At 46.0% G+C, this 23,870-nt stretch overlaps 1 protein-coding gene across 32 annotated transcripts in view; it reads right to left on the reverse strand.

Moving 5' to 3' along the window:
• Window positions 1-23,870, reverse strand: part of OBSCN (obscurin, cytoskeletal calmodulin and titin-interacting RhoGEF) — a 289,452-nt gene that overhangs the window by 186,057 nt on the left and 79,525 nt on the right. For 23 of the 32 annotated variants that reach the window (XR_009558428.1, XM_060280972.1, XM_060280969.1 and 20 more), the window contains 13 exons: window positions 22,329-22,598; window positions 20,834-21,100; window positions 19,499-19,768; window positions 17,765-18,031; window positions 16,720-16,989; window positions 15,491-15,757; window positions 12,940-13,206; window positions 6,966-7,232; window positions 5,636-5,902; window positions 3,539-3,802; window positions 2,622-2,888; window positions 1,992-2,255; window positions 413-679 (listed from right to left, as the gene is read on the reverse strand). Coding sequence is in view for 31 of the 32 variants with exons in the window: in XM_060280972.1 (XP_060136955.1) it covers window positions 413-679; window positions 1,992-2,255; window positions 2,622-2,888; window positions 3,539-3,802; window positions 5,636-5,902; window positions 6,966-7,232; window positions 12,940-13,206; window positions 15,491-15,757; window positions 16,720-16,989; window positions 17,765-18,031; window positions 19,499-19,768; window positions 20,834-21,100; window positions 22,329-22,598 (3,474 nt within the window). In the remaining variant the exon portion in view is untranslated. The remainder of the gene's footprint in view (window positions 1-412; window positions 680-1,991; window positions 2,256-2,621; window positions 2,889-3,538; window positions 3,803-5,635; window positions 5,903-6,965; window positions 7,233-12,939; window positions 13,207-15,490; window positions 15,758-16,719; window positions 16,990-17,764; window positions 18,032-19,498; window positions 19,769-20,833; window positions 21,101-22,328; window positions 22,599-23,870) is intronic. The other 9 variants (XM_060280981.1, XM_060280979.1, XM_060280977.1 and 6 more) reach the window with 6 other exon arrangements.

The following is a 23,870-nucleotide window of genomic DNA, read 5'->3' on the forward strand; positions in this document are numbered from 1 at the left end:
AGGAAAAAGAAATTGATGCTTACCCCTGCATGCAACCACTGAAGTCCCATCACTCAGAGGCAGTGAAAGGCATCGCCCATTCAGGGGAAATATTGGCTGTCTCAACCTACCTAGAAAATCCATTTCCTCTGAAAGACAGCAAATAGAGGAATGGAGAGGTATATGTGGAATTAAAAAGGGCTGTGGCCTTAGAAGTAGCACCCAAAACATCTGGATTCCAACCTCTCTAAGAAGACTCCCTCCCACACACACACACACTTATGAAAATATTGAGTTGTATCAGTCATGCTGTGGATCTGGATTCCAAAAATAAGCCAAGAAGGATAACGGTAACACCTTTGACAATAGTATGGGTAGGAAAGGTAGAAACTAGGTTGGTGAGTGGATTGTGAGCTTGGGTTGTTTTTTTTACCCTTGACTTCCAAAGATGCCACAGTCTGCTGCTCTCCACACACGCAGCTGTAACTCCCAGTATCTGTTAGCTCCAGGCCTTGGATGATAAGCTCAGCAATGGCGCCTTCCTGCCTCATTTTGTACTTGCTGCCTTGCTTAAGGGTCTTGTGTCCTTTCTTCCACTCCACCGTGGCAGAGGCCTTGTTCAGCTCGCACCGCAGAGTGGCGGCTTTGCCTTCTGTAGCTTCTTCGTCCTTCAAGGCTTTCGTGAAAAGTGTAGGCAGGACTGCAGGGTGGAGGTAACAACAGGACAGGAATCCATCAAAACTGAGACCCTCGAGATTGTGAACTACTATCTGAAGAAGTGTGCATGCACACGAAAGCTCATACCAATGACAAACTTAGTTGGTCTCTAAGGTGCTACTGGAAGGAATTTTATTTTTATTTTGTTTCGACTACGGCAGACCAACACGGCTACCTACCTGTAACTACCCTCCTCTTAGCAAACAATTATAAGTGTGCTATCGGTGTCAATGCAGTGATTTGCTTGGGGCTTGTCTTTTCACCGCATTAAATTATGCTCATCCAGGAGATGCCTAGTCTGCCCAGCTGCAGGGTTTCAGAATCGAATTATAAACTTCAACCTTTTGCGGCCTTGACCTAAAGTGCCTCCTTGATTCTATCCCAGTAGCTTCCAATTAATCCTACACTGAAAATGGCACCACTCCCAGTTACGGTCTGACTGTTCATTTAACAATTAACAGATTTGGAGATGGGAATGAATTGAACACCCCCGAGCAATTCTTCGTGACAAGTCCTAATAAAAGGCCCTCCTCCCGCAGCTCCAGCCAATGCAGAAATTCTCTGGATCTCACTGACTGAAGACTGAGTTAAAATATCTTAACTTGTTTCCTTAGGGAAACAAAGTGTGATGAAGACCCAGTGAAGCTTTCCAACATTTCTGAGCCTGTAAATTCGTAACTGGCATGTGGGGTAAACATGCATTCACTTGAGAGGGTTTGTGCATCTGTTGTGAGGAAGAAGTTCCAGAATCCACACCTGTTATGTACTGAGCTGAATCATAGAACAATAGGATCTAGAATCAGCAGTCTGATTGGTCCGCAGGAGCCACCCAATCCAACTCCAGGGGGAAGTGAATCCGCAACCTGATTGGCCTGCAGGAGCAGCCAATCAGGCGGCTGGCAGAAGTGAACCCGCAACCTGATTGGCCTGCAGGAGCAGCCAATCAGGCTGCTGGCAGAGTCAATCCACAAACTGATTGGCCCACAGGTGTAGCCCTGAAGTAGCCAATCACGCAAAGCCCATTGTGTAAATAATGTATATAAGCAGATGGTTTTGGGAAAAGGGCATTCTTCTTCTCTTCTTCTCCTTGATGACTACGAGCTGAATAAAGAGCATGAAATTCACTCTCGACTCCGAGTATATTTCAACACCAAAGGGGTGTTTTAAGGAGAGGAGGAATGTGACATGTGTGGATTAGGAAGAGTGCTGTTGGGTTTAATTTCAGAAGAAAAACTGCAAGAGAAGTCTGACTATATATAAGGTACACATTATATCTCTATATTTCTTTTCTTTACCATTCACTGTCAAGCTAGCTGTAGTCTTCTGTCCTCCGCATGTGCAGGTGTAGTCTCCAGAATCTGCGACATCCAAGTCATGGATCACCAGCTCAGCACAAGGACCCTCCTGCTTAATTTCGTATTTGCCACCTGGTTTGAGTGCCCTTTGCCCCTTCCGCCATTGCACGGGGGCAGCCTTGCTCAGCGTGCAGAGCAGCGCGGTTGTCTCCCCCTCTGTAACCTCCTTGCTTTTGAGTTCTTCTTGGAAAAAGACAGGCAGTGCTAAGGAATGCAACATGGGTAGAGAGAAAGGGTCAGATCACTGGGGGACCTCTGACATTTGATGCTTTAGCACACTGGGAAGGTCCATGTTGCTACGTAGGAAGCAACTGGCATCAAAGACCAACCAACACAAAGGTTTCGCTGCACCGCAACCATCGCCAGACCCCTATGTAGCAGGAACACGGGGGGCATTTTGCGGGGAGAGGTATAACTGCATTATTTTATGCATCAAAATATGGGGGAAGTACAGGGAAGAAAAAGAAGCCCCAGCAGACCAACAGCAAGAGATCCACAAAGACATGTTGCAAGAGTGGCTAGAGAGCATGTTTGGTAACAGGCTTTAACTGTGGGCACAAGGTCCATTACCATTCACTTTCACAGCTGCAGTGGTCTTCTGATCTCCACACACGCAGGTGTAACTTCCAGCATCCGTCAGTTCCAGATCTTGGATGGTCAGCTCAGCAAAGCGACCTTCTAGCCTCATTCTGTATTTTTCACTTGGTTTCAGCACCTTTTGATCCTTCAGCCACTCTACGGAGTCAACGGCCTTGGTCAACTCGCAATGCAGAGTGGCTGCTCCACTCTCCGTTGCTTCCTCATTCTTTAGTCCCATTTTGAACTGTGCTGCCAAGGCTGAAGGACGCAGAATGAACAGATACTGTGTCAACAACGGCAGGTTATGCAGAGCCTCTCTCTCTCTCTCTCTCTCTCTCTCTCTCTCTCTCTCTCTCTCTCTCTCTCTCTCTCTCTCTCTCTCTCTCTCTGGCATGCTGCTGAATTGTGCAATTCACACACACACACACACCAAGTTATGGGGAACCATCCTGAACATGCTTCCAGCAAATCCTGCCAATTGCCAACTTGGTGGGGGGGACGGACAGAAAAGAACTTCCGAATGGGATCATCCTTAGGAATGAAGGGGTGCCCCATTAAAAGGAGGCTGGCCAGAGAATTGAAATAACAACTCAGATATGAAACGGCCAACCGTTTCTTAATGAGGATGATAGAACCACACAGTACATCTCATACCTTGCGCATGTCATGCCATGACCATTCGCGAGAGGAACTTTGCAAATCGCGTAAGCATGCAACAGCAACACCTTACATCCTGCGAAACTGGAGAAGGGTAAAGCAGGAGGGGGGGCTGCATGCCGGCATGACAGCGAAGGACGAAACGAAGGGAAAGTGAAGCCAAAGACGGAGCTTTGTCAGAACATAAATTGGGGGGGAGAGAGAGATGGCAGAATCACTCCAAAAGCCTGGTCGTGTCATTGTGTTTTTACCATTCACTGTTAAGACAGCTGTTGTCTTTTGGTCTCCAGAGGAACATGTGTAATCCCCAGCATCCTTGAGGTCTAGATCGTGGATCGTCAATTCAGCCACAGTTCCTTCTTTCTTCATTCTGTATTTGCTGCTGGGCCTCAGGCCTTTCTGCCCCTTCATCCACTCCACTGGAGCAGACTTATTCAGCTCACAGTGCAGAGTAACTATCCCACCTTGTGTGGCTTCCGTGTTCTTTAGTAGTTCTTTGAAGCGGGTAGGTATGGCTGGAGGATGAAGGGATTTTAAATGTATATACACACACATGAGGATGACTTGCCAGCATTAGCATCTTATTCAGTTATACACAACACTGCCTCCAACCCAAGTTTTCATAGGGTCCTTTCAAATCAAACATCTAAACTTTTCTCATCTCTGCAGCCACTGGGAAGTTATGCCTCTCTTCTCTGACTTTTCTTCCCCCTGGTTTTCATTCCCCTCTCAGACTCACCCCCCACTCTGGACCTCTCTTCTTCCTATCATTCTTTTGAACTCTTCCATGTCCCAACCCTCCTTCCCTTGGGCCTTGTCTAGTCTACCCCTCTTTTCCTAGGCCCAAATGAACCACTGAAACTCCCAAGCAGTTTAGGCTTATTATGGCTGCCATCACAAAATTGCCTGGCTCATTATGACAAAGATTTAGGGCACTTCCAGACTATTGCTGGGTGGGTTTCATACCAGCAAATTGAGGTTGTCCATCTGTAGTTAACTGGGCAGTCTTGCACACACACAAAAATCACCACCCTCAAAGATGGGACTTTCTTACGATAAGGAAAGTTATGGGGAAACGCATGGGGGAGTATGGGATAACACCTTTCAGACAACATTGTCTAACAAATCAGAATGGTTGCTCATTAAATAGCTGATGTCATCTGTTGTGTATTGAGTCAAGGGATTTTATATCTGTATTACTATTGCCTGTATTTGCTTTAGGGTAAAGTAACTGCCTTTTGGTTCCAGAAGGTACAGCTACTATTGATTCATTTAAGCTGCTGTATTTGGATCCTCTGTCTTATTGGTTTCCTCCAAAAGGCAGCACTGTGATTGCCTGATATTGTTCCCTCCAAAATGTATCCCTTTCTAGCTAGTCCCCCATCCCTATAAATGTAGCTTTCCTTTCCTCAGAGCTCAGTCTTGTTTGCTTTAATAAAGAAGTGTTACTAGAGAACTGTCTCCAGCATATTATGTCAAGAGAGCTGAAATCACAAACCCCACATCACAACATCATCTAATCTCCGCACAAACAAATCAGGATGAATGCTCAATAATGACCGCTCTCTCATCAACCGGAGGGCACCCTTTGCATGGCCGTGCGCAGCACCCCAATCCCTGAGACAATGGCAGAAGTTCCTGGTCCGCCTCCCCACATCACAGCCCTTTGAGGTTCCTGACAAACCTTAGTTCTGATGAACCTATCTGTGGTGGGGGGAGGCAGAGATATTTGCATAGTTAAAAGGGGCGGAGCCTACCTGAGAGTGCACACTCAACAGAAAAGCCAGGATACAAATTTTCCAAACATGCAAGGGCTCCTCCAGATGTGCTTTTTATTGTGCATTCATGATGAATTGTGCTCATGATGGTATTGGGGCAGTTATACGCAATCCCGTTTTCAATGTTTTTTTGCGCCTGCAAAAGTTTCGTGGCTGGCATACTGCTTTGTTTGCAATCATGTCCTGTAACTTCCTGCTGAAATCCTGTAACACTTCATACCCCCCCCCCCAAATGACCTGGGCTTTGCTTTTTGTCCCACTCTTGTCATGCAAGAGTTCCCCCTCCAGGCAGCAAGAATGCAAGAATGCTGCAGAAGCATTGCAGAACAACACTGTGTGGACACTCCAGTATAGATCCATCACTAATGCACCCTAGGAAAAAAAACTCCCCACTTTGGAGGGGCCCTCTGTAATAAACACAACAGGGAACACCCCAATGAACTTCCTAAAAAATATCAAGCTGGTAAGATTCTATACCACATATTCGCTCAGCGAGCTAAAACTCAGAGGAAATACATCTAAAATGGGAATGAATGAAATAATGAGATGGATGGATCCCCATTGCCCTACCATGGATTTTGACCTGAGCTGTGCTCTGCTTATCTCCGGCATCACAGGTGTATCTCCCACCATCCTCTGGCTCTGAATTGTGGATGAACAGCTCAGCCACACACCCCTCCTGCTTCATCTTATATTTGTCACTAGTCCGAAGGACCGTTGTTCCTTTCTTCCAGGCCACGGGCGCGTCCGGCTTGTTGAGTACGCAGCGCAAAGCTACAGTGTCTCCTTCTTCCTTTTCCACATCTTTAAGCTCTTGCTTAAAAAGAACTGGCAAGGCTACAATGTACAACAACCAGGGTGGAGGGGAAATGGCAAAAGTTAGGCACTGTGGGAGGAAACTGCATGTAACAGCCACACGCAGCGAGGACCACTCCCACCCCACACCCCTCCAATACACAGGGACAGGTGAAAAACTCAAATTTTGTTGATAGTTTTGGCTTCAGGGAGGTAGTGTCGAAATCCTAGTTCTCCCTGCCAACAGAAAACTAGCATTTCAGGGAGAAGGTCCAGCTACAACCCATCTCCCTGACACTTGGTGTTTTCATATGTAGGAGCGTTCTGTCCTGTGAACCCCACAACCCAACTGCAGTGGAGCAGCTCGGAAAGAAAATGGCTTGCTTGGGAGTCTGGCAAAAATAACTTATCATCAGAGCTATCACTTTGGATCCGGGGTGGAGAACCTCAGACCCAGAGGCAACATGTGGCCCTCAAAGCCTTTCTGTGTGGCCCTTGGGGCTCTTCCCCAGGTCACAAACCCTTTCCCTAGTTATGCCTCTCAGAAGCCCCATTTTGCACTCTCTTTGGGCGTTTTTGCCTGGCTGGAATGTGTCCTTGAACTCTGCTTCCCTGGATTAGAGGATAAAGAGAGGTGGGCAAGTGGGTGTCGAAACTCGCCTAGTGTACCAAGGTAAAATTCACACCACTTGCTCTGCTCCCTTTTGCCTTTGGCCCTGCCCACCACTGGCATGTGGCCCCTGGAAGGCTGCCCAGAAAGAAATGTGGCCCTCGATCTGCAAAACATCATTCCATTGTCATATATCCGCTGCAGAGATGGTTAACTTGGATCCTACAAACATGGAACTTATTTACAGAGGCTTAGCCCTACAACATAGGCCAAAGATTCAACCATGGGTGATGGAAGCAGAATGGTATGGTTAGACACATGCCGCCTAACGCATACAAATGCATTTGGGGATCAGGCACTCACAGAGGTCGAGTTGCATATACGCAGCATGATACTGCGGTGAGCAAATTTAGCATGCATGGCCTTTCCGTGAAGGCCCACTATTAAATTATGGTATAGATAACCGAGCACAGCGAAACTAGTGGCTCTTCCTACCCGTCACTTGCACTCGAGCCGAGGTCTTTAGCTCGCCAGTGCTGCAGGTATAATCCCCAGCATCAGAACTCTTTACATCCCGGATTACTAGCTCTGCCACAGTGCCACGCTGCTTCAATTCATACTTGTCGCCAGCCTGCAGGACTTCGTTTCCCTTCATCCACTGCACCGGCAGGTCTGCCTTGTTAAGCTCACAGGTAAGGCGCACCTTGCTTCCTTCCTCAGCTTCCCTGTTCTGCAGTTCTTGTTGAAAAAGAACTGGCAGGGCTAAAATGCAGAATTGAAGAAGGTGAACATGGGCAGGAGGAGAGGCTTAAGAAAAGTTGTGCATTCTTTGCTTCCCCAACAGCTTTTGCAGGAAGGAATTTGAAGCAAATATTAAAAGTAATAATAATTATTATTATTCAACTGATGGAAATGTCAATTATCAACTGTTCTAACCACCTATTCTCCACATTGGGGGGGGGGGACCTAAAAATATTACAGTTACCTGCTTGATAACTTAATGCTATTTTTAAAAAAGGAAATAATGCAATTAGTTTCACCTGAACTGTAAGATTTACAGTTCCCCACCCATTGATTTAAACATATGGTAAAGACCCAAAGCAGATAATATCTAATTAACACATAGCACATAACATAAGATACACATCTAGGTATCTTGTGTGGACTTTGGCAAAATAAAGACAAGTGGATTTTTGGCATAACAGACAACAGCGAATATGTAGATACTCAACGATAGTTCAAAAATAGATTCTGTTGGTAGACAGTGAGGTGGAGTTACAGTACATCTGTAGTCAAAGGACTGGGAAGAAGCTTTAAAAAAGAAAAAAAAAGGTAGGATTTGCCATTTGGTAATTTCACATCACATTTCAAACTCCCTTCTAGCATAAGATTATTGAAGAGGGACATCTCTTCTGAAGCAGTCACTGACATCCAAGCCAAAGGACTATCCCCCCCTTTCCTACTAGTCTACACTTTCTGTAGACAGGTCACACAAACACAGAGGGACATCTTCATCCTCTGTGGTTTTATTAGTCCAAGTTCTTGGATGTAGTCGTCCATAGTTGCGAGTACAGGAAGGGAATGCCAATGAAATATTGACGATTGCCTCAATAGCTCAGTTGCTGAAGGCTCTTAATCTCGGATTGTGAGTTCGAGTCCCATGTTGGGCAAAATATTCCTGCCCTGCAGGGGGTTGGAGTAGATGATCCTCGTGGTCCCTTCCAACTCTGCAATTCTATTCTATGATTCTCTGAGAAATAATTCTATAATTCTATGAGAACCCTTCTCAACATGATCCCATCATGATCTACTCTTCTAGCACGGTTTCCCATCTTCCATTTCTAGAAACTTGCCATCCTTCTGTAATTTCATTTAGAGGAAAACTATTTCCAAGCAAATAAAACTGGGTATGTACTTTAGGGAGCTGGGAGCTGTTGTCTCTCAACAACTTTTCAGTTCGTTGACTCTTCCCCTTTGCACCTTCAGAAATAGGGGTTTTCCCCAGCACAACAGAAAAAGATCTTTAAACAACAGAACAGGTGGAAATTAATGTTGATCAGATATCCATAGTATACCAACATTAGCAGCAATCCTTCTTTTGATTATGGAGGCAACAATTCCATGCACCATGTGAATTCTTTCCAGGCATTTGGCGCTACCGATTATATTCGTCAGAGAGTTGTATAAGCTGATAAAGTGCATCCATTCTACGTACTCAAGGAGAATAATTTCTTTCAAGTAGAATACTCTGGATCAGGGGTCCCCAGACTTACCGGCGTTTGGGCCGGTTCCCACTGCGCCGATCGTGCGGCGGGCCAGAGGGCGGGGGAGTGTGCGCCCGTGCGCATGCGCACGGGCGCTTACTGGCGCGACGGCACACTTCCAGGGTGGAAAAAGCGCCAAAAATCCGTTGTGCGCATGCGTATGGGCCTCCCCCGCCCCGGAAGTGCACCAGAAATGACCTCTTCCGGGTCGGGAGAGGCCCATATGCATGCACACAAAGGATTTTCGGCGCTTTTTTCCTGACGCGGAAGAGCGCTGCCGCGCTGCGCGCCGTAAGAGCGGGCGGCGGGCGGCGGGGGTCGTCGCGGGCCGGATTGGCAGGCCAATTGGGCCGCATCCGGCCCCCGGGCCGTAGTCTGGGGACCCCTGCTCTGGATTCTGTTGACACCTGGAGTGCTCTCTGGTCCAAAGAGAAACACTTCAGTTGATTTCATATTCAACTATGAAGTCCACTGATGGAATCATGTAGAATAGACTGAACCAGTAAGAGATCATTTTCAACCCAGTTGCAAACTTGGCATTCATAATCAGAGTGCTTAATACAACACAGCTGTCATTTATTTCCATTAGAATGAGAATATTTGCTCTCCTGGCTTGACAATGAATCACAGAATTGTAGAGCTGGAAGGTACCCGAGGGTCATCTAGTGCAGGCCCCTGCAATGCAGAAATCTCAACAGGTAGTTTCCCATCCAATTTGAAACCATAGCAGACCCTCCTTAGCTTTGCAGATGTGCTAGCAGTTTTATTACTGCACCACTGGGAGACTTCCATTTCTTTGTATAATAATTTAATAATAATAATTTATTATTTATACCCTGCCCATCTGGCTGGGTTTCCCCAGCCACTCTGGGTGGCTTCCAACAGAAAAATAAAACACAATAATCTATTAAACATTAAAAGCCTCCGTGAACAGGGCTGCCTTCAGATGTCTTCTAAAAGTCTGGTAGTTGTTTTCCTCTTGGACATCTGTTGGGAGGGCGTTCCACAGGGCAGGCGCCACCACCGAGAAGGCCCTCTGCCTAGTTCCCTGCAACTTGGCATCTTGCAACGAGGGAACCGCCAGAAGGCCCTCAGTGCTGGACCTCAGTGTCCGGGCAGAACGATGGAGGTGGAGATGCTCCTTCAGGTATACTGGACCGAGGCCATTTGGGGCTTTAAAGGTCAGCACCAACACTTTGAATTGTGCTCGGAAACGTACTGGGAGCCAATGTAGATCTTTCAAGACCGGTGTTATGTGGTCTCGGCGGCCGCTCCCAGTCACCAGTCTAGCTGCTGCATTCTGGATTAGTTGTAGTTTCACCTTCTATATCTCACTTTCCATTTTATACAAAAGAAGGGGTCTTCAAATCTTGACGGGGTATTCTGGAAGTTAAAGATGCCTCCCAAAATGGTTTAGAACTTACAGAAATTTTGCAGCCAAGTCAATAATAAACTTGGAGGATAACAGCTAGTATCCACAATGGTCATGTTTTACCTCCACTGTTGGAGACAGTATGCACCTGAAGAGTAGAGGCTGGTCCACTAGGGTGAATGCCACACTGCCCCACCAATCCCAGTCTGCTCTCAGTCAGCTCTTGCCTGCCTGCCTGCCTTCTTGCTTGCATCCAGTTCAGGGGTGGCACTGCCTGTCAGTTTCTTCACCCTTGGTCCCTGTTTTGCCTGTGTAGAACTCAACAGGGAGAAGGATGGGGATAAAACTAAAACTACAGTAGCTGGCTCTTCTTGTCATTGGCTCTGGCTCCCTGTCTTCCACCCCATCAGTTCCAATGGGGACTCATCACCACTGACCCTTCTTTATATTTGCAAGTACTGTAACAGTAACATCCAAAAGCACTTTCTGGGCCAGTACAACAATTGTTGGAATGGAGGCTGTATGCTTCTGAATGCCAGCTGCTGGGAATCACAGGTGGGGAGAGTGATGTTGCTCTCATGTCCTGCTTGTGGGTTAGGCACAGGCAATTGGTTGGCAACTGAGGGAAACAGGATGTTGGACTAAATGGGCCTTTGGCCTGATCCAGCAGGGCTCTTCTTATGTTCTTTTCAGAACCTTGGAAAGCTCCAAGGTAATGCAGACGTTGCTCCAATCTAAAGCCTGTTGAGAACATACAGGGAAGCCGAGAAGTTTTGGGTAGCTAGCATGATGACACAGAGCAGAGCTGACTCTGCTTGCTTGAGTGGTCCAAGTTGCTGGTCTCCAGGTCAGAACCCAACATCAAGTCCAGACAGAAATGAGCTGTAGCACCACGTGAAAAGCATCTCACCTCCGACGGGGCACTGCCTTGTTTAGCAGCTTTGAACTGCAACTTCCTCACCCTTTTGCTTCCACCATCAGACAAATTAGAAGAATATAGTGCTTGCCTTCATCTAGTTTACCCTCTATTGCAGTCTTCATGCCTGGGTCATTTTTCATGAGTGGATTCCTCATTAAATGCCTCAAAGTAGCAGGTCCTTTGAGTGATGATTGCATCTGAAAGTAGCACCTCCCTGATACAACCCATTGGCACCTGATTCAGCTTTGTTCCAAACCTATTGTGCATCGCATATTGTGTTGTAGGGATCAACCACTTGAGTATAGCAGACATCTTTAAATCAAACATGCATGTTCCTTTTGTTATTGGCCTGGAAAAAGGAACATGAGCACACAGTAAAGCATCCATGGGTGTACCCAGCGAGAGGCAGGGGGGCAGCTGCCCCCCCCCCGAAGCAAAAAAAATTACCGTATTTTACGGACCATAACCCGCACTTTTTCCCTCCAAAAACTGAAGGGGAAAAGTCACTGCGGGTTATGGAAATCGGGCTGTTTCTGCCCCCTCCGCGGCTGCAGCCAGCGACAGGAACGTGGGGGGGGGGGGAGCAGCCTGAGCTGGAGGGGCAGACAGGAGCTCCTTCCTTCCTTCCTTCCTTCCTTCCTTCCTTCCTTCCTTCCTTCCTTCCTTCCTTCCTTCCTTCCTTCCTTCCTTCCCCCTTTCTCTCTTCCTTTTTCTCCCTCCCTCCCTTCTCTCTCTCACCCCTTCTTTCTTTCTTTCTTTCTTTCTTTCTTTCTTTCTTTCTTTCCTTCCTTCTTTCCTTCTTTCCTTCTTTCCTTCTTTCCTTCTTTCCTTCTTTCCTTCCTTCCTTCCTTCCTTCCCCCTTTCTTTCTTCCTTTTTCTCTCTCTCCCCCTCCCTCCCTCCCTTCTCTCTCTCTCTCACCCCTTCCTTCCTTCCTTCCTTCCTTCTCTCTCTTCCCTCCCTCCCTCCCTCCCTCTCTCTTCCCCTCTCTTGCCCCCCCCTAGTTTTGATCCTGGGTACGCCCCTGAAAGCATCAAGAAGTTTCCATTGTAAGGCATAGTTCAAAGAGAAGTGCCTGTCACTTAACATGGGCCTGTAATCTAAAGAGACTTAGATACACGTCCATGATTGCTGATAAAGGAAAGAATATGAAAAAGTTACATGTTGTAATAAATACAGTATATGCCAATACAGATTTCACTGTGCCTGAGACTAGTTTAATTAGACAAATCATGGTTACAATCTACAGCAGCCTTCCTCCAACGTGGTGCCCTACAAATGTTGTACAAATTATAAATTATTGTTGTTGGACTACAACTCCCATCGCCCCTGACCACTGGATATGCTTGCTGAGGCTGATGGGAGTTGAAGTCCAGCATCACCAGGAAGGCATGAGGTTGGGAATGGCTGATCCACAGCGGCTTGGGCTATTTGTTGCACCAACTCCATCTTAGGCAAAAGGACATTACATTAATGTAAGAACTGCTCCAGCATTCTGGTTTCCTTACATGCTCTGGAGAGAACATAGGAAGCTGCTTTATATCAAGTTAATTCAATCATCTGTCTAGAATTTTTGACAGTAACTTGCAGCAGCTCTCATAGAATCACAGAACTGTAGAGTCGGAAGGGACCATGAGGGTCATCGAGTCCAACCCCTTGCAATGCGGGCATCTTTTCCCCCCCAACATGGGTCTCGGACCCACAGCCCTGAGATTCAGGGTCTCATGTTCTACTGACTGAGCTATCCGAGGGTTTCAAGCAGGAGACTTTCTCAGCTGCACTGAGTTTGCTTGACCACCAAACTATGGCCTTTTCCAATTATTTGACAAAATCTAAATGCTGGGACCACAGGCTGAATTCCCCCACCCCCCATGGCAATTTACTAACTAATGTGACAAACCACACAGCGTTCGTACCTTCCACTACCACCTTTGCGCTTGACTGGGTCTCGCCAATGTCACAGGTATAAATGTCACTGTCGTCTTCCTGTAAGTCGTTCACAGTGAGTTGCAGGACTTTCCCCTTCTGGCTGATCTCGTATTTCTTGCTCGCCTTGAGGTCGGTAATCCCTTTCCTCCACGTCACTGCAGAAGCCGGCTTCTTGGTTTCGCAAGTAAGAACTGCTTTTTTATTTTCCTCCAGCTTCAGGTCCGAAAGGTCTTTGATGAAGCAGTTTCCTGCTTCTGAAAGGAAATGCGGTAAAGTGATACCTAAGTGAGCACTCGCATCAAACACAGCGACAGAGATAAATGAAACAAGGGCTCAAGGATGGTGGCTATATGCCTCTCTTGCACTTCTCAGAGGCGAAGTTTCTCACGCCACACCCCAAACACACAGCACCACCTTGGAGCAATTTACAAGTCTTGCAACAGACAGGGATGATTGTTCAACGCCACTTGGCACTCGCAGGATATAAATGGAAGGATGAAAGAGAGAAGAGAGTGGAATGCTAAACATCTAGCCTAGTGAGAAGACCCCTCTCTTCTGAACTGTATTTAAGACAGGCTGCTGGAGCGCAGTGAGGTCATTGCAGCAACTGGACCATTTCTGCCTTATTTTATACTTCCTTTTTGGAGAAATGTGCTAAGAGGAAGGCATGCTTGACAAACCCACACCGTGATCAACTCCCACCTGGAAACCAATGTCCCCACTGTGGAAGGACGTGTGGATCCAGAATTGGCCCCCCACAGTCACTTACGGACTCATTGCTAAAACTGTGTTTATGGAAGACAATCTTACTCAGCTACGAGTGATCGCCAAAGAAGAAGAAGAAGAAGAAGCTTTTATATTTAAGTCTTGATTATTTATTTTTGGAATTTGGAATCCCCCCCCCATATTTGACAAACTGTTGATGGCCGTGCTTTGAATTGCACATTGTTTCAGAAACTGCAGATTTGGGGGGGCTTGCTGTTTCTGGCGGTGAGAAATGACTGACTCCCACATGATCAGACCTCAGCCACGCCGGTAATTCAGGGTTGATATGGGGGTAATTAGCCCTGGCAGACTCCACAGGGTGGGGGAGGACTGTCTCATAGACTTGCAGGCCGTCCGAGATTGTCAATTTGCATCTAGGTGCAAGCAGCAGGACACTGGGTCCCAGAGCACGACACGGCTGACACTCTCCGAAGCCACTCTCATAGCCAGAAATATCTGTTTGGACAATAAACAGACATAGTCTGGACCGAAAAAAGACTGAGAAAAAATCTGCAGAACTGCACAGCCCCTGGTGTTTAAGCTTGGACTTCAAAGAGATTCTCATCATGGTGTTTGGATTATGGAGGTGATTGTACGTTCTTTTTTCTTCTTCTCAATACCATTTTTTTAAATGCCAAGCCTCATTAAGAAACCTTTTTTTAAAAAAATAGTACAGATGGACTTCTATTTATAATTAAGTATTCAATTGCGCAGTTTTACTTAGACTTGAAAGACTTGACAATGATAAAAGAAGAAACAATAAGAAACAAGATGGTGCTTGTTTACATGAGGCAGCACGAAAAAAAATGAGAATTCCTCCCTTTTTCGAGGGAAGTGGGAAATACTTGGTAGCTGACTTTATAATGACTTGAGACAACAATTTGGAATAACATATAGTGCATCTGTTTGCAGAATTTATTCATTATGAGCGAAAGAGAAGGCTAAATGGATGTCTAGCAACCCTCCTTCTAGGGCCCAGAGGGGGGGATTGTGTGGTCTCCGGGAAAGCTGATCGATCGCCAAATGACTTATATCTGTGGAATACAGTTCATTTACATTGTAATATTGCAACCAGTATGCTCAACAATGGAAATCAGCAACAACTTAACAACGTGGAAGTTACTGTGTCATTAAATCTCAAATGACAAGGCTTGGACAACAGCCCGGATTGGAATAATTTAACAACTTGGGAGTTGCTGCGTCATTAAACTTCAAATGATGGAGTTCGACAACAGCCCAGATTGGAAGATTGGAATGAAGTCAGGAAAAGCTGCACTGGCAAATAGACAGTTGAAAATATATATATATACACAAATAAAGCTGTACTCGATGGAATAAAGGATATATGATTTCTGACATGATTGAGAATCGGATAGCCAGGGATGGAGAACTTTAAAGCATTAAGATCAGAATGTGGAAAATATGAGAACAACAAGAAGAGGGCTTCAGAGGTCCAGACTATGGGAAGCCAGGGAAAAAATTTTTTTAGTGATTTGTATTGTAATTTGATTGTTGTTTTATTTTAGTTTATTGTTTTTAATTGGATTATTATTATGATTTGATGGATATGTTAATTGGCTGTTTTTACTGGAAAATCAATAAAAATGATTTTTTTAAAAAGAAAAAAACTGCAGATTTGGTAGGTTTGCCTTTAAAAGGAAATTGAATTTAGTTTCTCTCCAACCGCTAGGTGGACCCAAACTGCATTTCAGGAAAAAAAAATCCTTTCTGATTGCTCACTGGATCTACTCCTTGCAGGACACCACGACTGACCTTCCACAGTAAGCGTTGCTTTTGTTTTAGAGATTTCGGTCTCGCAGGTGTATTCCCCACTGTCCTTGACTGAGGCATCGTGGATGATCAGTATGGCGCGGGTCCCCTCCTCACGCAGGTCGTACTTTTGGCTCCTCCGAATCTCTTTGCCATCCTTGCGCCACTTAATGTTGCCGTCCCACTTGGACAAGTCGCAACTCAAGCTAGTCTCTTGCCCCACCAATGCCGTCTTGTCCTCCAGCTCGCGTACAAATTCCGCTGGCTTTTCTAAAGGGAAAAGAAGCAAAAGGATCTTTCCATTAAGAAGAAAAAATAACTCCTCAAGTTTATTATCTTTTTTACTATTTTGGGGGATTTTGGGGGGGCGGGAATCTGTAGTAAAGGAGCAACAAGACAAGGAACTGAGATTCAGCAGGCACCTTCTGTTTCATTTTCCATCATGCTTATGAAATTAGGATTACAGTGGTGCCTCGCTTAACGAATGCCCTGCTTAACGAAATTTCCGCTTAACGAAAGAATTTTTCGAGCGGAGGTTGCCTCGCTAGATAAATTCGTTTTATGAAAAATTCATCTAGCAAATCGCGGTTTCCCATAGGAATGCATTGAAATTCAATTAATGCGTTCCTATGGGCAAAAAAGAATTCTTGAAAAAATTCAATGCATTACTATGGGATTCGCTAGAAGAATTTTCCGTTATAAGAAAAATTCATGGAACGAATTAAATTCGTCTAGCGAGGCACCACTGTAAATCTTTCCAAAGCAGGTAGTTGATTTCTGATTTTAACATGTTTATATGGTTATACAGTGGTACCTCGGTTTACAAACACAATTGGTTCCGAAAGTCTGTACTTAACCTGAAGCGTACTTAACCTGAAGCGAACTTTCCCATTGAAAGTAATGGAAAGTGGATTAATCTGTTCCAGACGGTCCGTGGAGTACTTAAACTGAAGCGTACTTAACCTGAAGCGAACTTTCCCATTGAAAGTAATGGAAAGTGGATTAATCCGTTCCAGACAGGTCTGCGGAGTACTTAAACGGAAAATACTCAAACCGAGGCGTACTTAAACCGAGGTATGACTGTATGATTTTATGAATAGTTGTTGCAAACAGCTCTGATTTTTTTTAAAAAAAAATACTGGTATATATTTTCATAAATAAATAAACTAAATAGTGCCACTTTATAATCTGTTGAGACTGTCCATGTACCAAACAGATGTTCCTCTACGCACCTTTCACAACTAGAGTGGCTTTGGAGCTTAAGTCACCGAGCGAAAAAACCACCTCTCCAGCATCAGTAGACATTGCTTTTTTAATATTGAGAGTGTATTTCCTCCCTTTGTTGAACGCTCTAACCCGTCCCTCGTGGCCCACTTCGGTTCCATTGATGAGCCAGCGGCAATCTTCAGCGCTTTCGTGGGAGAGAACACATTCGAAGCTACAACTCTCCCCTTCCAGGACTTCCGTGTTTTTGAGGCGTTTGGTGACACCGATATTCAGTTCTAAGAACATAGATAAAAGGGTGATCAAGTTCAATGGAAAGGCAAGTTCAATGGAAGAGTGAGAGCAGGGGGACCCCTGTGAAAACAGAGAGCATGGCTAAGGATTCCCCAGGACATTTCCACAGAGGAAGTATAAACAGCAAAAGCTCGTTTGAATTGAATTTGAATGCATTCCGATTAGCAAAACCCTCATTTGTTATTTAAAAGGACCCAGGTGGCGCTGTGGGTTAATCCACAGAGTCTAGGGCTTGCTGATCAGAAGGTCGGCGGTTCAAATCCCTGCAACGGGGTGAGCTCCCATTGCTTGGTCCCAGCTCCTGCCCACCTAGCAGTTCGAAAGCACATCAAAGTGCAAGTAGATAAATAGGGACCGCTCCAGCGGGAAGGTAAACGGCGTTTCCGTGTGCTGCTCTGGTTCGCCAGAAGCAGCTTTGTCATGCTGGCCACATGACCTGGAAGCTGTCTGCAGACAAACGCCAGCTCCCTCGGCCTATAGAGCGAGATGAGCGCCGCAACCCCAGAGTCGGACACAACTGGACCTGATGGTCAGGGGCCCCTTTACCTTTACCTTTATTGTCTTCGGTAACATTCTGGTGTGTTAGAACCCTAGAAAGACACTAAAAGATGGCAAAAGATACACAAAGCCTTCCTTTTAGCTGTGATACTGCCGCACATTTGTTTTGGCCCTCCGCTTGTGGTCTGGCTTCGTGTGGGCACATGTTTACACAAATCTGCAAATCTACAGTTCTGGACTTCACAATGCAGCAGCCCCTACCTTGGACGCTGACTCTAGACTTGGCCACCTCTGTACCAAGGTCGCATGTATACAAGCCCGCATCAGCCTTGTCGAGGTCATGGATAATGAGACCCAGCGTCTTCCCAGCCTGCAGCATCTCGTACTTGTCGCTTGGGGTGAGTTCCACACCCTCCTTCTTCCAGACGGGCTTGACCTTTGCCTTGGAGACCTCACACTCCAGGCTGACTGTGCTGCGCTCCTCTGCAGCAACATCATCCAGGGACTTCATGAAGACGGCAGGCTTCTCTGAAGAACGGTGCAACAAGGAAAGGCAAATGCAATGTTTATTTCATTTTATTTTATAAACTTTATTAAGATTCAAATTAAAACACCTAATACATCAAATTTAAATCATAACAGCATTATAAGAAACAAATAATACAATACCAATAACACAAAAAAATCAAATCACATAACTTATCATTCTCTCCACTCTGTCACTTCCACTTGTTTGCAGTTCAGTCACTTAGTAGTTTTTTGAAACTGCTTCTTTTGATTTTATATTTTTTTACTTTTCTTTTTACTTTTCTATTGTGCTTCTCATTGTTTTCAGTGCCGATCTTTAAAAATGGATCCAAGATTTAATTGTGGGGCATTGTTGTTTCATATAATTTCTGAATTTTTCCCAGTTCTGTTCAAATTTTTATTACCTCCTCTTATTAAATTAGTTAATCTTGCTAAGTCTACATATTCAAATAATTTCTCCTGCCATTCATTTACTTTTGGTACGTCCTGCTTTTTCCAATATGAAGCTATTAATATATGTGCTGCTGCTGTAGCGTATAGCAGTATTTTTTGGTCTTGCTTTTTAACCTCTATATCAATCATTCCCGGTAAGATATTCTCAGGACTCTTCTTAATATTAGACTTTATTGTTATTTTTATTTCTTCTATAATTTAATTCCAGAATGGTTTTATCTTATCGCAGTGCCACCACATGTGTAAAAAAGTTCCTATTTCTTTCTGGCACCTCCAGCACAAATTACTTTTTGTCTTATACATTTTCTTGATTTTAACCGGCGTCATGTACCATCTGTGGAACATTTTGACCATATTTTCTTTAATACTTTCAGATGCTGTGAATTTCCAGGAAACTTCCCACAACTCCTCCCACTGCTCCACTTGTATTGTCTTTCCCAAGTCCACGGCCCACTTTATCATAGTTTATTTGGTTAGTTCTTCCTTCACCTCCCACTCCAGTAAAACACTATACATTTTGGATATTATTTTATTGTTATTTCTGAGTAAATTTTCTTCTAGTGGTGAGGGTTTGTCTATAAATCCTTTTTGCGTTTTATCCTTATTAAATTTACTATTTATTTGATGGAATTGAATCCACCCCGTTAATAGATGTTTCACTTCCTCGTATTCTTTCATCTTTAGATTCCCTTCTCTTTCTTCTATCAAATCTTTGTATTTTCCCCATTTCCCATCTGAATTTATTTTTTTCACTGTTAGGATTTCAATTGGTGACAGCCACCTGGGGGTTCTTGGTTCAAGCAGATCTTTATAATTTTCCCAGATTTGAATTAATCTCTTTACATTCTCTTTGAATTAATCTCTTTGAATTAATCTCTTTAAATTCCTTATTTAGGAAAGTGCAATGTTTAGATCCAACTTTCTGGTTGTTGTTTATTTCACAAAATTCATACAGCACCTTGATTGTAAGGCAAGTGAGGACCAAGGGCCTTAGGTGGAAAAAAGGAAACTCACCTTTCACCTTCAGCCGAGCACTCTCAGTGACTTTCTTCTGAACCTTGATCGTCACTGAACCAGCATCTTCTGGCATGACGTGTTTGAGCATCAGGCTGTGAGAGGTGCCCAGCTTCTTGATCTCATTGAAGTTGTTGGGGAAGAGGTGTGTGTCATTGAGGAACCATTCCACATCGTCAATGTCTTCAGACAGCTCACAGGTGAAGAAGGCACAGTTCTCCTCCTCAATTTCCACATCTTCCAGATGCTTCGTTATCTCCACTTTGCGTTCTGTTTGAGGGGAGGGATTAGGCGCACAATGAGGTCCCACAGCACAAGATGCTAACTTACCACAACCATCTCCAGCTCTGCAAACAGCATGTTGCAAACTTCTCGCTGCCTCCATTCTATATGCAAAGGCCGTTTTCCACATAGCATTTTCAGAGAATCCAAAGGGCCACGATAGCAAATAAAACATTTTTCGGAACATCTCAGATTCTCCAACTGCTGCCCAAGAAATGTCCTCCCCTCTCTTATGGCTTCTTCCTCCCCACACTCCAAATAAGCAAGCTCATTCCATACTGCTGAGGGAGGCATCATTCTCTAATACATTACAGGTTGTCGCAACACACTCTGCATTGTAAATTCCCTTTCTAACCTGCAACCTCAGCAGGTAGCAGCAACCTTCTCGGGCCAGTGGGGACTCACGGAATTTTGAGAACATTCCATGGGTGCCAGTAGCAAAATGGTTATTGTGGGGTCGTGGTATACGACAGATCAGCTGATGTGGAGGTGTGTCAGAGTGACTTCAGCTTAGGAGGGGCTGAGTCAAGGCAAACAGGAATTGGGCAAAAAGAGGCAACAGTCTCTCTTGCATCTGAGGGGGCATTTATTGACATCTTTCAAAGGTGCCAGGGGACAGAGCTTTTTCTAAGCATTCTTGCTGCCTTGATGTGGCATATAGACATGTCAGTAAAAATTATTCACCTAACGCAGGCATCCCCAAACTTCGGCCTTTCAGATGTTTAGGACTACAATTCCCATCTTCCCTGGCCACTGGTCCTGTTAGCTAGGGATCATGGGAGTTGTAGGCCAAAACATCTGGAGGGCGGCAGTTTGGGGATGCCTGCTCTAAACCCACACAGCAGACCCTGCCGGGCATGCTGGGAAAAGGACCAGGTTACACAACATCGCCCTCTAGCGGCGGCTACACTGGTACTGCAGCTAGAAAACTTTTCCTGTCCACAACTGTTTCTAATAGTAAGTATCCACATGAGAAAATTGCTAATTTCTTTTCCTGCACATAAAGCAGGGCTGGACTCCCCTCGCCTTCCCGCCATTGTTTCACCTACGTACCCAGAATGGTCAGTGAGGCCTTGGTCTCTGAAGTCCCAGCTTTGCATTTGTAAACACCAGAATCTCCAACAGACAACTTCAGGATTTTTAGCTCTGCTGTGTTCTTATCCCTCTTGGGCTTAAACCTCTCTGAGGGCTCGATGAGGGTGTGGTCTTTGTACCATTCTACAACCTTTGGAGAAGGCTTGAACTCACAAGAAAGGACAACTGAGTGGGTTTCCTGGACGACCTTGTCTTCTAGGTGCCTGGTAATAGTCACTTGAAGATCTACAAAGAAGAAGAAGCAGGGAGGGTCATTATGGACAAATAAGTGGCATTGAATTAGATCTAGGGGAAATGTGTGGGAGATGGCAGGGAAGCATAACTATGCACAACTGCTAGATAATGCATGAAGAAGGGACGCTGGTGGCGCTGTGGTCCAAACCACTGAGCCTCTTGGGCTTGCCAATCAGAAGGCCGGCAGTTCGAATCCCTGCAACGGAGTGAGCTCCCCATTGCTCTGTCCCAGCTCCTGCCAACCTAGCAGTTCGAAAGCATGCCAGTGCAAGTAAATAGGTACTGCTGCGGCAGGAAGGTATACGGTGTTTCCGTGCGCTCTGGTTTCTGTCACAGTGTTCCATTGCACCAGAAGCGGTTTAGTCCTGCTGGCCACATGACCCAGAAAGCTGTCTGTGGACCATAGCTGCCAAGTACCCCGTTTTCTCCAGGAAAACCCTGATTTTACTTACCTTTTCCCGGTGGTCCCCCGTATCACTTCGTCTCCCGTTTTTCTTCGTTATTTTCTCCTGCCGGCGGCCATTTTTTTCCTTTCCGATTTGCCCTTCTATGGGCACAAAAAAATGGCTGCCGCCGGCTTCAAAAGTCGTATCTACGCATGTCCGGAAGTGCATAGACGCGACTTCCGGTGTCGGAGGCGGCCATTTTTGGTGCCCATAGATGGGCAGAGCGACACCGGAAGTTGCGTCGACGCACTTCCTGACATGCGCACAAGCGACTTTCGAAGCCGCCGACGGCCATTTTGGGTGCCCATAGAAGGGCAAAGCGACACCGGAAGTTACGTTGACGCAACTTCCGGTGTCACATGGCTGCCGGTCCTAGATTCTGCAGTCCGGGACTCGGAAGGTTAGCTGTGGACAAACACGGGCTCCCTCGGCCTGAAAGCGAGATGAGCGCCACAACCCCATAGCCGCCTTTGACTGGACTTAACTGTCCAGGGGTCCTTTGCCTTTACCTTTACCAATGCATGAAGGGGTAAAGAACCACAGAATTGTATTGCTAGGTAGACTGATACTATCCTTGACTGACACACCGTGGATGATCAATATGGAGCGGGTCCCCTCCTCGCAGAGGTCATACTTTTGGCTCCTCCAAATCTCTTTGCCATCCTTGCGCCGCTGAATGTTGCTCATCTAAAAGCCCCCCTGCCTTCTCCTCAAGGGCCACCCTGAACAGAACTGCTGCTGCTGCTGCTGCTTCTGAGGAAGAAACGACTTACCTTTCACCACCAAGTTTGCTGTGGACTTTGCTTTGCCAATGGCAAACTGAATAGTGCCTGTCATCTCTACGTCGGTCTGCCTCAGGATCAGGCGGTGGAGCCTCCTCTCCTGTTCTATCACAACATCCTTGCCGGCCTGCAGTAGTTCTCCGCGGAGAGACCATTTGGGGGGCTTCACAGACTCAATGGAGATTTCGCACTCAAACCTGGCTTCCGCTGGCTCACTGACCTCCACATCCCTCAGCTCCTTCACAATATTGATGGATTGTTCTGAGGACAGGGAGGAGCCAAAGAGAAAAGGGTTAAATGCCCATCCTGCCACCTCCATGCAGACCACGTAGTGGCAGCTTATAAACAGCTATTTAAAATCCTTAGCTGCCAAGTATCCCGTTTTTCGCGGGAAACCCCCAGATTTTAATCCGTTTCCTGCTGTTCTCCCGAATGGAAAAAAATCCCAGAAATCCCCCGGATTTCCTACCTGCCAGGGAGCCTCTATTTTGGGTGCTGCTCTGCCCATGTGTGGGCACCAGAAATAGGGCAGAGCGGCACCGGAAGTTGCTTCTATGCATGCCCGACGGCCATCTTGCCGTAGAAGCGACTTCCGATGCCGCTCTGCCCTATTTCCGGTGCCCACACATGCTCAGAGCGGCCCCAGAAGTTGCTTCTATGCAACTTCCGGTGTCATGCCACTGCTGATTTCGCATTTTTCAGCGGGAGACTTGGCAGGTATGTTAAAATCATCATAATGTTGAGATTTGAAAATTGCTGGGCTCCTTGGTCCAGCTTAGAACAAGAGGAGCAGGAAATAAAAATCAATATGCAGTAGCATATTTTTTAACTCTTCAGCTTGTCCACTGAGAGCAAAACTAGGCATTACGCACATGGTTTGCTGGCAAAACATGGCAGCCTCCTACCAAGTTCTGACTCCTCTTCCTGCTCTTGTTGTAGGCCCAGAGTGGGTAGCCTGTGGCCTTCACGTCAATGTTGCTGGACTACAACTCCCATCACCCCTGACCACTGACCATACTGGCTGGGCTGATGGGAGCTGTAGTCCAGAAACAGCTGGACGTCCACAAGTTCTCTCTCCATTTTGCAGGCAGACTTTCTTTGTTGGCTCTCTTTATTTCCCCACCTCTGACCGTGGCAACAAATTATGTAACACAATGATACATGCAAATATTGGGGCAGCCGGGGGGGGGAGTTGACCCAAAGCTGGCATTTTCAGTGGCAACCCCATGCCAATCATCAAGCCCAGTTCTATTGTGGGGTTGCAATTCTAAAGCACATTTAACCTGACACATCTTTCCCATTAAAAGTGCACAGGCTTAGATTGTAAGGACAATTCTTATATACTACTAGCTGGCCCGGCCACGCATTGCTGTGGCTCAACCCTGTGATTCCGCCCACCCTGTCCCGACCCATGAACTATCCCCCCCTCCTCCCCCCCACCCCGGCTCATCCCTGTGATTCCCCCCACCCTGTCCCGATCCATGACATATCCTGTCCCCTCCTCCCCACCCCCACCCCCACCCAGGCGAGTCC

Source organism: Zootoca vivipara, chromosome 12 (assembly GCF_963506605.1).
Source record: "Zootoca vivipara chromosome 12, rZooViv1.1, whole genome shotgun sequence".
NCBI classification, from domain to species: Eukaryota; Metazoa; Chordata; class Lepidosauria; order Squamata; family Lacertidae; genus Zootoca; species Zootoca vivipara.